This window comes from Hypanus sabinus, chromosome 20 (genome assembly GCF_030144855.1).
Source record: "Hypanus sabinus isolate sHypSab1 chromosome 20, sHypSab1.hap1, whole genome shotgun sequence".
Lineage (NCBI taxonomy): Eukaryota > Metazoa > Chordata > Chondrichthyes > Myliobatiformes > Dasyatidae > Hypanus > Hypanus sabinus.
This window is the reverse complement of record NC_082725.1, coordinates 49,038,180-49,053,033: the sequence shown is the minus strand read 5'-3', so window position 1 is coordinate 49,053,033 and position 14,854 is coordinate 49,038,180. Positions and strand designations below refer to the sequence as shown.

The 14,854-nt window shown below is 41.3% G+C and overlaps 1 protein-coding gene across 4 annotated transcripts in view; it reads right to left on the bottom strand.

Moving 5' to 3' along the window:
- Window positions 1-13,514, bottom strand: part of mboat1 (membrane bound O-acyltransferase domain containing 1) — a 132,922-nt gene extending 119,408 nt beyond the window's left edge. For 3 of the 4 annotated variants that reach the window (XM_059945461.1, XM_059945464.1, XM_059945462.1), the window contains exon 1: window positions 13,278-13,514. In XM_059945461.1, coding sequence (XP_059801444.1) covers window positions 13,278-13,367 — 90 coding nt within the window. In that variant the 5' untranslated portion in view covers window positions 13,368-13,514. The remainder of the gene's footprint in view (window positions 1-13,277) is intronic. The other variant, XM_059945466.1, reaches the window with a different exon arrangement.
- Window positions 13,515-14,854: the final 1,340 nt, after the last annotated feature.

Genomic DNA, 14,854 nt, shown 5'->3' with positions numbered 1-14,854 from the left:
TCAAATATCTACAATTTATCTGGTTTAATTGCCTTAATGCCCTTCTAGTCTCCTTGACCAAAGTCACATTCCTCTAATTTTTCCCTGGTAAAAGCTAAAGTATCTCTGCAAATTCACTGTTCCTCTTTTTATGTTTACATCATAGTTACATAGTTTACTTGGATAACTTACTTTTCAATAAGATTTTTTGACAACCTCCAACCTCTAAACTTCTTTGTCACTTGCTCAAGTGAAAAATAGCATCCATTCATGTCAATTTTAAGATAACTAACTAGTCATTAACTAATGCTGTCCTGATGAAGGATCTCAGCCCAAAATGCCCACTGTTCATTCTTCTCCATAAATGCTACATGATCTGCTGAGTTTCCAGCATTTTGCATGCGTAACATTGGATTTCCAGCATCTCTGGTATCTCGTGTTTTTTCAATCATTAACTTTGTTCTATTAATACTAACCGATAACCATATTTGTCTAGATTCATTAAAGAAATAAAAATATAAATTAATTTATATTATGCTAGAGATGATAGATATTATAGTAGGGTGAGCAATTAGTATGGCAAGCAAACAGAAGGGTTTATTGTCCATGGTGCCATGCAATTAATGATCTGCAATGGAGTTCTGAGCTTTTATAATGGAAACATTTTGCTGCTTTCTTTCCAAATTTTGAGGTTTGATTCCATCTTGCAGCTCTGTATAACCACATCATCATTGGTTATGCTTATATGTATTATAATGCAGCCTAAAAAACCATGCTGAATAGTTGAGAACCATCAAGCAAGCTGCTCTCCACACCCAAGGTGAAAGTTCAGCAGGGAAGTCTCTCAGGCACATTGCCATAACTAGAGTATAAAGGTGTGAGTTGCATTGCCTTCAAGTTCAAAAGGTAAAGACGGAGTTCAAAGAGCTGATGGGATTAGACAAATGATGAGGAACATTCTCAAATCAGTCAAAGTGAAAAAGGTCTCCAACCCTGACTGGGATGAGCACTTGAAGAGTGGTGATCTGCATGACTACCGAGCAAGGACCAGAAGGTGGGCAAAACCAAGAAGCTCTTTTACCTAGCACAGGCAGAACAGACTGAAAACCCTCCACTGTTACTAGTCTTCCATGACACTATTCCTATGATGCTTCTCAAGAGTACATATGTCCGAGTAGACTCCAGTGAGAAGTCAGGCCATAACTATGATAAGCCGCATACTGGAAGCAATGTTGTTCTAACAGACTAGTGACCACTCTTTGCCAGAGACTTACAAAGTCACTGCTTTCTTCAACTTATCTGCTTTGGGATTCTTCCAGTTACGTGCAACACTTAGAATTTAACACACCGGGTTTGGCGGAAGTGCAAAACGCAGGTTACTGATGGACTACTTTCCTGGGCAGCCAATCACATTAATTTTGAAGGTAGTCAGGGAACAAATAGTTTCAGCTTTGACCAGTTTCCTACAAGTGCATGCAGGTGGGATCATTGCACCTCTCATGATTACTCTGTACTGTTTATAAAATGAAGGATTCCAGTCCATTAAAAAGTGTCTGGTGGATAACTGCAAGGGTATTCTTCTGTGAGCATGCATTGGATTCACAGAAGCTAACGTGGTTACTTCATCCTATGGAAATCCACCCTGATCCCTTCTCATCTCAAAGTAGATTTGGCAGCTGCTAGGAACGAGGGAAATTCTTCTTAAAGTATGGATGATGACGTCCCTAAAACAATGCTAGAGTAAAATAATCAATAAATAACCAATTTCCAACTTTCCCTCCTCCATCCATCTGCTACCCCATCTCACCTGCACCACCCCTCACTTGCAGATTTTGCTCCATCCCTTCACTTTTTTTTATACCAAATGTCTTCCTTCTTTCAGTCCACATGATGGCTCATCAACTGTCCATTTCCCTCAATAGATGCTGCCTGATCTGAGAGTTCCACAAGCTTCTTGTTTCTTCTCCACGGTCAAAGACAATCTCACTGAGCAAGCTGTCAACATATTAACATTCCACTTCAGAGGCCTGGAGAGATCTGGAAACACCAGAAAGAATGCCAGAGGGCTCTTACAATTGAAATAACATTGTATAGCCCTCAGAAGTTGGAAAAGAACAGAGGCACTTCCGCTGAGCAGAAGCAAAAAGATGTAAGCAATGCAAGAGAAGTCATTATCTCCAAGGCTACTTCCCTTAAAGATGTAAGAATAGTCAGCTGAAGCTCCCTGTGGCTTTCTACTTTTTATTTTCCAATTGTTCTATATTTCCTTTTCCTACAGCAAGGGAAAAGGGCTTTGGGATGAAAGTTATAGTTGTTACTGAATTGATGATTGGAAAATCTTTCTTAATGATAGCTATAAGGGAGAGGTTGCATATCAGTGGCATCTGGACACTGAGGAATGTAATGAGTTCCACAGGTACAGTGGCTATGTGCCAAAAAAGATGAAATTTGTATTGCCTGTGAGTGAAGGCGAGTGTCCCAAGGGGCTGAAGCACCACACATCAGAACGCAGGTGACTTGTCAGTGTCCTTGAAGCTTCCCCAACATTAAATCCAAACTTATCACCTTAATCCTATTGCTCATTTTTGAGACAACCCTCTGTCAGCAGGGAAATGATATGTGGGGGGGGGGGGGGCACTCACAACAGCTGCCCAATACAATCTCTGGCCATAATATCCAGCAAAAAAAAGCATAGTACAATAGCACAGACATGGTATGACCTCTGTCAATTTTCTCTGCTTAGCTGTGCGACCAACTTCCACCAGATATACTGGCTGAGAAAATCTTAAATAATAGTGGAAACTGAATGGTCCCTTTCATCATCCCACCCATTCAGTTTAATTGCTTGTATACACTCCTCTTGCATTAAAGTGCAAAGATGCTCCAGGCTTGGCATAAAAGTTAGATCAATCTGTTCCTTTTGTTTTAAAGAAAATCAGATTACAAGGGAAATATTGTTTTTTTCACATTCCTTCTACAATTTGAATTTATTGGGGCATCCCACGGATACAGTGGAAATCCATAATTCCTTCAATACACACTTGATAACTGCTTCAGAGTGGCCTTAACTTGCGGTCAATATCAAAGTAGAAATCCTTTCCACTGACTTTGAAAATATTGAAGAGATAAGAGATTGGGAGATGGAAAGGAAAGGGACTTGTTTTGCTGTTGTTGTTTTGTTGTCTGCTGTGTTCTGTGTTGTTCCGGCCAAGTACTGTGGTACACTGACAGGATGTAGAGCTGGGTTGAGAAGTGGTGGATTAAGTTCAACAAGAAAAGTGTTAAGTGATATACTTTGGAAGGTCGAACTTGATGACTGATTACAAAGTTAACGGCAGCACTCTTAGCAGTGTGGAGGAACTGAGGGAATTTAGCATCCAAGTCCATAGATACTTCAGGTGGTTAAGAAGGTATATGGAGTGTTGGCCTTCATTAGTCAGGGGATTGGCATCAAGAGCCACAAGGTAATGGTACAGCTCTATAAAACTCTGGTTAGACCACACGTGTGTTCAATTCTGGTTGCCTCAATATAGAAAGGATGTAGAAGCTTTAGAGAGAGTACAGAGGCGATCTGGCACAACATTGTAGGTCAAAGGATCTGTACTGTGTTGTCCTCTGTTCTAATTCTGAATCAGGTTTATTATCACCAGCATAGAACCAGTGACGTGAAATTTATTAACTTGTTTGTTAATTGATTTACAAGACTGGCATTGAGATCTGGTATATAAGGAGTTACAAACTGTGATGCGAAATTCCTCCCTACATGCTTGCTCTGGCCTTACTGTTATTGACCATGCCACTATAAAAGGTTGTGAAAGTTTGAACTGAAGTTACTTCTGGCGGTAATTGAATTTCCATGCTGATGAAAAGCAAACGCCGAGTTGTGAACTAGCCCCACCAAAAAGACCAAGCCACGGTTCCAGTTAAAATTAAATACCATGAAGTAGACTAATGAACCAATAATGTCTATTGATAACCCTTGGTGGAGGTTCTTCAAATCAATTTCATTCATCTGAAGTTTTAAATAATAAAAATGTATCTAATAATACAAATGAATCTAACAAATATTTAAATCCGTTTGAGCTTCTTATTGATCTAAAATCATTATCTGCGCAACTGAAAAGACATTCCTACTAAAAATGCTTGCGCAATTTGACAAAAAATCACTCGTAGCCGTTTTCATAAAGCTTTTCATAAACCTTTTTGGTCACAATCAATGCCTGCATTTCAAATAGAGCTCAAAACAGGAAAATCTATTCTGTTTTCTCTTTGGGATTAAGGAGTAGTCAGTCACACGTCAGCATCATTGCTCTTTGACTGAGCAAGATTGGAAGCTAAATGGTAGATGTACAAGTTGGGCCCTGAAGGGCTATAACTACAGATAGGGCTTTCAACAGACAATCTTACTGGGATTGAATTACACCATACTGTCTTGCTGATTAATATATTTGCAGCTGAGCTTGGTATCAGAAAGCCAACAATGGTCATCCTGAAAGCTGGCAGGTGGAATTTAATTCTCATAAGTGTAAGGTAATAAATTTTGGAAGACAATTAAGTCTAGGGTGCATATAGTAAATGATAAGGCATTAAGGAATTTCGATAACAGAGATGGACCCTGTTGTTAAAGTCTATAGTTCCCTTAAAAATTGAAAGGCCTAGACCAAATTGATATGGAAAGGATTTTTCCAATAGTGGGAGAGTCAGTGACCAGACAGCATGGCCTCGAATACCCTGTGGAACAGAGATACAGAGGAATTTCTTTTGCCAGAAGGTAGTGAATACAGAATTTATTGCCACAGATGGCTGTAGAGGCCAAGTGTATTTAAAGTGAATGTTGATAGGTTCTCGGTTAATAAGAATGTTAAAGGTTACAAGGACAAGGCCGAAGAATTGGGCTGAGATGGAAAATAAATCAGCCATGAACAAATGGCAGAGCAGACTTGATGGGCTTAATGGCCTAACTCTGCTCCTCTGTCTAATGGTCTTAAAGTGCAATATTGACAGGGTAGTAAAGGATGCATTTGGCATGTTTGGTTTCACAGGACAGGCCATGGAATATACAAATCGGGAGATTATGTTGAAACTTTCCAAAACATTGGTTAGCCTGCATTTGGGAGTATTTTCTGTAGTTCTTGACTCCAGACTACAGGAAGGATGTGTTTGTGCTGGAGAGAATACAGCTGAGATTCACCAAGATAATGCCTGAATAAGAGGATATTTTATGAGGAGAGACTGGACAGGCTGAGGGATGATTTGATTTTAAAAAAGCAAGATACATACACAATAGGAAATCAGAACCTTTTATTCCCCATGGCCGGGATAGCAAAACAAAGAGGCACAGGTTTAAGATGAATAGCAATAGTTTTATAGAGGATTTTTTTTTTGTTATACACAGTACTTGATATCTGGAACTGACTTCAGTGAACTTCAGCTGAAGTCAGATACAATCGCTTTGATTAAGACAACTTATAAGCAGTTAAATAGATAACATGTAGGAAGATATAAACCTAATGAGGGCAAATGGAATTAGTGTAGATGGACAAAAGATCAACATGGGCATAGCTTGCCAAAGTACCCGTTTCTTTGCCATACAGTTCCTCAACTCTGACTACAACTCAAGGACAGTAGACCTCACCTGTCCTTTGAAGGCCATGTTGAAGTTGATATAGGTTATCAGTCTGTGCTATTTGACACCACTGTCATTGATAGTTTCCATCACTTTCTTCACAATTACAGAACAATCATGGGATAATTAACTGATCAAATAGTATTTATCCTTGTTTTGTGGCAGATTTTACTGTTAGCAATACTTGAACATCTTGGCCAGAAGTCAGGTTAGTCCCAGAGCACAACTATTCAGCATAAATGTATTACATTCAGTATGCTGAACATCTTTTGTGGAGCAAATCAGACTGATATCTGTGATGGTGGAGCATTAGAGAGACAATGAACTTGTTCAACAACTCAGCAGTTGTGGCAGAACCATATAACCATATAACTTATAACAATCACAGCACGGAAACAGGCCATCTTGGCCCTCCTAGTCCGTGCCGAACTCTTAATCTCACCTAGTCCCACCTACCCGCACTCAGCCCATAACACTCCACTCCTTTCCTGTCCATATACCTATCCAATTTTACCTTAAATGACACAACTGAACTGGCCTCTACTACTTCTACAGGAAGCTCATTCCACACAGCTATCACTCTCTGAGTAAAGAAATACCCCCTCGTGTTTCCCTTAAACTTCTGCCCCCTAACTCTCAAATCATGTCCTCTCGTTTGAATCCTCTCAATAGAAACAGCCTATTCACGTCAACTCTATCTATCCCTCTCAAAGATTTAAATACCTTGATCAAATCCCCCCTCAACCTTCTACGCTCCAATGAATAGAGACCTAACTTGTTCAACCTTTCCCTGTAACTTAAGTGCTGAAACCCAGGTAACATCCTAGTAAATCATCTCTGCACTCTCTCTAATTTATTGATATCTTTCCTATAATTCTGTGACCAGAACTGCACACAATATTCTAAATTTGGCCTTACCAATGCCTTGTACAATTTTAACATTACATCCCAACTTCTGTACTCAATGCTCTGATTTATAAAGGCCAGCGTTCCAAAAGCCTTCTTCACCACCCTATCTATATGAGACTCCACCTTCAGGGAACTATGCACTGTTATTCCTAGATCTCTCTGTTCCACTGCATTCCTCAATGCCCTACCATTTACCCTGTATGTTCTATTTGGATTATTCCTGCCAAAATGTAGAACCTCACACTTCTCAGCATTAAACTCCATCTGCCAATATTCAGCCCATTCTTCTAACCGGCATAAATCTCCCTGCAAGCTTTGAAAACCCACCTCATTATCCACAACACCTCCTACCTTAGTATCATCGGCATACTTACTAATCCAATTTACCACCCCATCATCCAGATCATTTATGTATATTACAAACAACATTGGGCCCAAAACAGATCCCTGAGGCACCCAGCTAGTCACCGGCCTCCATCCCGATAAACAATTATCCACCACTACTCTCTGGCATCTCCCATCTAGCCACTGTTGAATCCATTTTATTACTCCAGCATTAATACCTAACGACTGAACCTTCTTAACTAACCTTCCATGTGGAACTTTGTCAAAGGCTTTGCTGAAGTCCATATAGACTATATCCACTGCCTTACCCTCGTCAACATTCCTCGTAACTTCTTCAAAAAATTCCATAAGGTTTGTCAAACATGACCTTCCACGCACAAATCCATGCTGGCTACTCCTAATCAGATCCTGTCTATCCAGATAATTATTAATACTATCTCTAAGAATACTTTCCATTAATTTACCCACCACTGATGTCAAACTGACAGGTCTATAATTGCTAGGCTTACTTCTAGAGCCCTTTTTAAACAATGGAACCACATGAGCAATACGCCAATCCTCCGGCACAATCCCTGTTTCTAATGACATCTTAAAGATCTCCGTCAGAGCTCCTGCTATCTCTACACAAACTTCCCTCAAGGTCCTGGGGAATATCCTGTCAGGACCCGGAGATTTATCCACTTTTAAATTTCTTAAAAGTGCCAGTACTTCCACCTCTTTAATTGCCATAGGTTCCATAACTTCCTTACTTGTTTCCCACACCTTACACAATTCAATATCCTTCTCCTTAGTGAATACCGAAGAGAAGAAATCGTTCAAAATCTTTCCCATCTCCCTCGGCTCCACACATAGCTGACCACTCTGATTCTCTAAGGGGCCAATTTTATCCCTCACTATCTTCTTGCTTTTAATATAACTGTAGAAACCTATCGGATTTACTTTCACCTTATTTGCCAAACCAACCTCGTATCTTCTTTTAGCTTTTCTAATCGCTTTCTTAAGATTCCTTTTACATTCTTTATATTCCTCGAGCAATTCCTTTACTCCATGCTGCCTATATCTATTGTAGACATCCCTCTTTTTCCGAACCATATTTCTAATATCCCTTGAAAACCATGGTGCCTTCAAACCTTTAACCTTTCCTTTCAACCTAACAGGAACATAAAGATTCTGTACCCTCATAATTTCACCCTTAAATGACCTCCATTTCTCTATTACATCCTTCCCATAAAACAACTTGACCCAATCCACTCTCTCTAAATCCCTTTGCATCTCCTCAAAGTTAGCCTTTCTCCAATCAAAAATCTCAACTCTAGGTCCTGTCCTGTCCTTCTCCATAATTATATTGAAGCTAATGCTATTGTGATCACTGGACCCGAAGTGCTCCCCAACACATACATCTGTCAGCTGAGCTATCACATTCCCTAACAGGAGATCCAACACTGCCCCATCTCTAGTCGGTACTTCTATGTATTGTTGCAAAAAACTATCCTGCACACATTTCACAAACATAGAACATAGCTGTGTTGTTTCTTCTCTCACACATGCATCTGAGATCCACCATTAGTGATGCAGTTATTCACAGAACTATCTCCTCCTGTTAAGTTCAAGTTTGATTGTACACATATACAACCAAATGAAACAACATTCCTCTGGACCATGGTGCACCCACAAAACATATCACACACAACACATAAACCAAAATACTATCATAAGTATCTTAATAAAAGCAATTACACAAAATGGTGGAGGAACTCAGCATGTCAAACAGCATCTATGGATATGAATAAACAGTCGACGTTTTGGGCCAAGACCCTTCTTCAGGACTGAACAGGAAGGGGGAAGATCCCAAAATTCAAATAAAGTGGGGGAAGGCAGATAGCTGAAAGGTGATAGGTGAAGCAAGCTGGGTGGGAAAGGTCAAGGGCTGTAGAAGAAATAATCTGATCAGTTGTAAAAGATCAGAGTGGGGAATAAGGAAGGTGGGGTGGGGGGATCTGTTTACCAGAAGGACAAATCGATAGTCATGCCATAAAGTTGGATGCTATCCAAACGAAATATAAAGTCCTGCTCTTCCACCCTGAGGGTGGCCTCATCTTGGCACAAGAAGAGGTCATGATCAATATATTGGAATAAGAATGGAAATTGGAATTAAAACATTTGACCACTGGGAAGTCGCACTTGTGGTAGAAAAAGCAAAGGTCCTTGACAAAGCTGTCCCCCAATTTAAGACAAGTCTCACCAATATAGAAGAGGCTGCATCGGGAGCACCGGACACAATAGACGTTCCCAGCAGGTTTGCAAGTGAAGTGTTGCCTCACCTGAAAGGGCTGCCCGGGGCACTGAATGAAGGCAAGATAGGAGGTGTCTGGGTGGGTGTAGCACTTTGGTTTGCTGCAGGGATTAGTGGGGAGGGACAAATGGATAAGGGAATCGCAGAGGGAGTGTACCCTGCGAAAAGCGGAGAAGGGGAGGAAGTAAAGATATGTTTACTGGTAGGATCCCTTTCGAGATGGTGAAATTGCGGAGGATAATGTGTTGGATGCCAAGGCTGATGGGTCGGTAGGTAAGGACAATACGAACTCTATCACTGTGAAAGTGGCGGTAAAATGGGGTGACCGTGTATGTTCGGGAAATGGAGATGCAATTGAGAGGAGCATCAATAGTGGAAGGAGGGAACTCCATTCCTTAAAAAAAGGAAACAGAAATAGATGTAGTGGAGGTGAAAAAAACTGAGAAATGGGAATAGCATTTTGTTTGAACAGTAGATAGGGTGAGAAGATGTATAGTCGAGATAAATGTGTGAATCTGTAGGTTTATAAAAGATGTCGATTGACAGTTTGTCTCCAGAGATGGAAACAGAGATAAAGAAAAGGGAGGGAGGTGTCAGAGAAGCACGTGAACTTAAGGACAGAGTTAGAGGGAAAGTTAATAAAACTCATGAGCTCAGTACTGGTTCATGAAGCAGCGCCAATACAGTCATCAATGTAGCAGAAGAATAGTTGAGTAGCATTACTTTGGAAGGCTTCTTGTTATCCAGTAACTGCCTGAAAAATCACCTATAGTAGTTTTCCTTTGGCCATTTCGTCCTGCTGTGCCCCAAGGATCCACCTCTGATTTCTCACATATTTGCTTCCTCAGCAAGATAAGCAGAGGATGCACCAGTTTCCAGCTGTTCACGGATTATAGCAAGTCCTACCTCACCAGCATCTCTCTCAACTTCCTTCACTGCTTTTCTTATACTTGTCTATTTTCCAATAAGCAGAAATTTTCTATCCTATTTTCTCTAGCCCTTCTCCTGGCCTCTCAGGAGATTAAAGCAGAAACTTAAAGTCCTATCAGTTCATGGATTGAGCTTTCAATGTCGGCGTCTCCCACTTCTAAAACAACCTCTGTATTATTAATTGCCACTATACCTAACTTAGTTCCTGCTGACGCTATCATCTAAAAGACATAGGAGCAGAATTAGGCCATTTGGCCCAGTGAGTCTGCTTCATTTTTCAGTCATGGCTGATTTAATATTCCCTCTCGACTACTTTTCTTGCCTTCTCCCTTTACAAATCAAAGGCCCATCAACCTACAATGTAAATATGCTCAATGACTTGGCCTTCACAGCCATCTGTGGCAATGAATTCCATAGATTCACTATCCTCTGACGAACAAAAAATCCTTATCTCTGTTCTAAAGGGATGTCCTTATACTCTGAGGCTGTTCCCTTTGGTCCTAAGCTCTTCCACTATTGTACTGGAAACATCCTCTCCACGTCCATTTTATCCCACCAGGTTTCTCAATATTCAGTAGGGTTCAATGAGCTCCCACATCATCATTTTAAACTCTGGTGAGTATAGTGCTAGAGCCATCAAACATTCCTCATAAGTTGCCTTCTTGTTCTCATATACCTCAGGACCTTCTCCAGTGCCAGCACATCCTTCCTTAGTTTTGGGCCCCAAATTGCTCATAATATTCCAATGTGGTCTAACCAATAAAACTTCAACATTACATTCTTACTTTTATATTCTAGTCCTCTCAAAATAAATGCTAACATTTTATTTGCCTTCATTACCATTAACTCAACCTGCAAGTTAACGTTTAAGGAAATTTGCACTCAGAATCCCATATTCTTTTGCACTTCTGCTTTCTGAATTCGCTCCCCATTTCACTCCCCAATATGCCTTTATTTCCTTCTACCAAAGTGCATTGCCATACACTAACCTGCGCTGCATTCCACTTCTTAGTCCATTTTCCCAACCTGTCCACGTCCTTCTGCAGATTCCCTGCTTTCTCAGCACTATGTACCCCTCCACTTATCTTTGTAACATCTGCATACTTGACTACAAAGCTACAAATTCTGCTATCCATATCATTAACATATTACACGAAAAGCAGTGAACCTAATACTGACCCACTGGAGAACCTAAGTCACCACAGCCAACCAAAGACCCCCTTTCATTCCCACATGTTGCCTTCTACCAGTCAGCTCATCATACACCCATTCTAGTATTTTCCTGTAATGCCATGGGCTCCCATCTTGTTTAGCAGGCTCATGTGCAGCACTTCGTCAAATGCCTTCTGAAAATCCAAGCATACAATAATTGTTGGCTCTGTCTACGCTGGCTGTTATTTGTTCAAAGTATTCCAACAGTTTTGTCAGGCCTCACCTTAAGGAAACATTGCTGACTTCAGTCTATTTTATCACCTGCAATCAAGAACCCTGAAATCTCATCCTTAATAATGTATTTTAAAATCTTACTAACCACTGAAGTTAAAATAAGCAGCCTATCATTTCCTGTCTTTTATCTGCCTTTCTTCTTAAAGAATAGAGTGGCATTCACAATTTTTCAGTCCTCTGGAACCATTTCAGAATCTAGTGATTCTTTAGAGATCACTACTAATATGTCCATAATCTTCAATTCTACATCTTCTGATCATATGTCACTTTCTTTAATTTTTACTGACAACGCTACCCCACCCCCTCCACCCACCAGCCTGCCTCTTTGAAAGGATGTGTATCCTGGGACGTTTAGGTCCCAGCTCTGATCTTCTTTTAGTTATGACTCTGTAATGCCTGTAATGTTGTATCTGACAATTTCCAACTGCGCTAAAAGCTCACTTACTTTGTTCCAGATACTGAGCACGGTCAAATATAACATCTTCAGGCAGTATTCAACACCACAGTTCTCAAATTAGTCTCCATGAACCTAAATTCTTATCCTTTTCAAATTTCTGTCTTTACTTTTATTCTGGAAATTTCTATGGTAAATGTTCTTGTCTTTTCGTTCCCTTTTACTTTATCCTTTTTTTCAATCTGTTGGTGAACTCATCCACCTACTCTTAAGTTTAAAGCCCTATCCACACCCCTAGCTATTTGATTGGCCAGCAGCCAGGTCCCAGCAAAGTTCAGGTGGAGGCCATCCATGGTAATAGCTCCATTCTTCCCTCATACAAGGGCTAATGCCCCACAAGTTCAAACTCAATTCTCCCACACCAATCTTTGAGCCACTCATAACTTTCTAATCTTACTGACACTATGCCAAATTGCGCTTGGCTCAGGTAGCAAACCAGAGATTACCACCTTTTTGGTTCTGCTTTTAAATTTAGTCTCTATCAGCTCACATTCCCTCAGTATTTCCTTGTTGTAACTACGTCGTTGGTACCCAAATGGACACGAAATGGATCTTTTCCCTTGCACTCCAAATTCCTCTGTAGATCAGATAAAATGTCGTGAACCCGAGTACCAGGAAGGCGACACGGCCTTAGGGACTCTCGATCCTTGCACGTCTTTGTTAATGCTTGATTTGCCAAATCCAATAATCCATTGGCTATCATCTTGAATTGTACCCTAAGTAAACTGGCTTTGTTCCAAGTCGCAGTTCACATACGACTCTAGTAATTACTCACTTACAATGGCGCCTGATCCTGCAGCATAAATTTTTTAAGTTTATCTATCGTTTCAAGCTTTCACTTTAGTCTGCGATCTCTGCATCTCAAGAACTGTCCTCCTGTACAATTTCCATTTTCTTTTACTGCACCAGTCATCTGTGTCTTCAGCCTCTCAGTCTAAAAGCTGCTTTGTCGACCCACCCAGAATTCGGCTAAAATTTCTAATTACCTCCCCAAATAATCCTTTATTCACGCTTCCTGTTAAATTCTGAGTGCAGGGTTCTCCTGAGAAGTTTCACTATATCAGAAGCAGAGTTGAGTTTTAAAGAGTGCCATGTGCGGAACCTTCAGATTACACCTGTTGGTGCTGCGCCAACTAACAGCAAACATCCATTCATTCGTCTGAGGCAGAATCACGTCCAGCCCAATAAAAAGCCCCTCGGCAATCTGGCACCGTGGACAGTCACGGAATACAAACTGGGTCGGGGGCCGAAGCCCGAGAAGAAATGGCTGGGATAGCTGACCGCGGGCCCCTTACCTGGTCCAGCGGCACGCTGAGGAACACGCTGAGCGGGTGCAACACCCTCGAACCTGTGGTTCTGAAGGGAATGCTTGGCTGTTCTGCCATTCTACACCATGGTGACGGCTGCCGGTTCGAAGGAAGTGTCAACAACACCGCATGGAGCCGTACAGGAGGAAAACACCGACAAAGCGCGGCCGCCTGCAACCACCCTCCCTTCCGTCCGCTGGCGGGCTCCCTCCGGGCGCCACCCCCTACCCGGCCCCACCCAACCCAGCGCCGCGCCCTCAACGCCCGCACTTCTCATTGGCCCTCCTGCCCCGAGAGCGAGGGGAGGCCGCGTGCTGATTGGCTGGCAGGAATGTCACTCGGGCTTGAGTTGTTACGCTGGAGTTTTGGTGGCTCTGGGTTGGGCTGGTGTCTGAATGAGGTGTCGGAAAATATTTCATGATCTTGGCGGAGGATGGGCTTGACTGGGAAAAAAAAAACTCGGGGCACTTGAATGAAACTCTCTGAAGTAATAAGTCTTTTTTTAAAGAATGTTGTGTTTTTTTTTACAAAACGGCTGCTGAAGGAGCAGGAATGAATGCTTTGAAGCCTATCTGGGTTACCACACCGCCAAAGGGGCATTAGATTTATAAATTAGGTGTGCGTAACCTGTTGCGATGACCTGTGGTAAACTTGACTAATTGCATTTTTGACAAACTTCCAAGAGTGTTTAAAGTTTACACCCTACCTGATCAAATCTATCCACCCCACGATGTTAATGATTGTTGTGATTAAACATAACTCGCGCGTACCAAGCCAAGCCCTTGATTGTCGGTTTTAACATACCACACATTGCTCAGTAATTGGCGGAGACTTTTCAATCTTGTAGATGCCTGGTGCTTCAGAAATCAAGCTGATTCATCCCACTACCCCCCCTTCCCGAACACAGAAAGTAATTTCCTTGTGTGCAGGTAATGCTTTAATTTTTTCCTTTTGTTTACAAAAAAAGCATACGGGTTTGACTGAGTTTTACGTTGTTTTAAGGTTACTGAAGCATTGGTTGGAATGCAAAGGGAATTTTCTCACATGTGTCATCATTTCTGCAACGCATTTCATTCATTTGTGTTATTCCCAGAAACCTGTTGGAAACATATATGACAGACAGGGAACTTAGAAGACCAACAGCATGGCCAACTGTTGAGGTTAGAAGCATAATTTCATTAGAATTAGTGTGTAAGGAGTACTTCCTCCAGTCATTCTTTCCGATGACCCCACTACACAGGAGTACTGTTCTCAAATTCAGATGTTCACAATCATTTGTCTCCATCTAAGTTATTTCAGGATCTCCTGCGAACCATGATCGGAACCAAAAGTTCAGTGAATTCCATTGTCCAAATACACTGTGTCGTTGTCCTGACACTTTAAGTATTTCTTGTTGCGATGTTTCCACCCGGCATCCAGCAAGCTTCCTGCTAGAAGGAAGCTAATCTTAACTATTGGGAAGCTCTTCAACATGACCTCCACTGTACTCCAGATCCAAGAATATCCAAATCTCTATAATTGAGCTGCAGAATTTAGATACTGGAAGCTGAGCTTGTCGTGGTTTC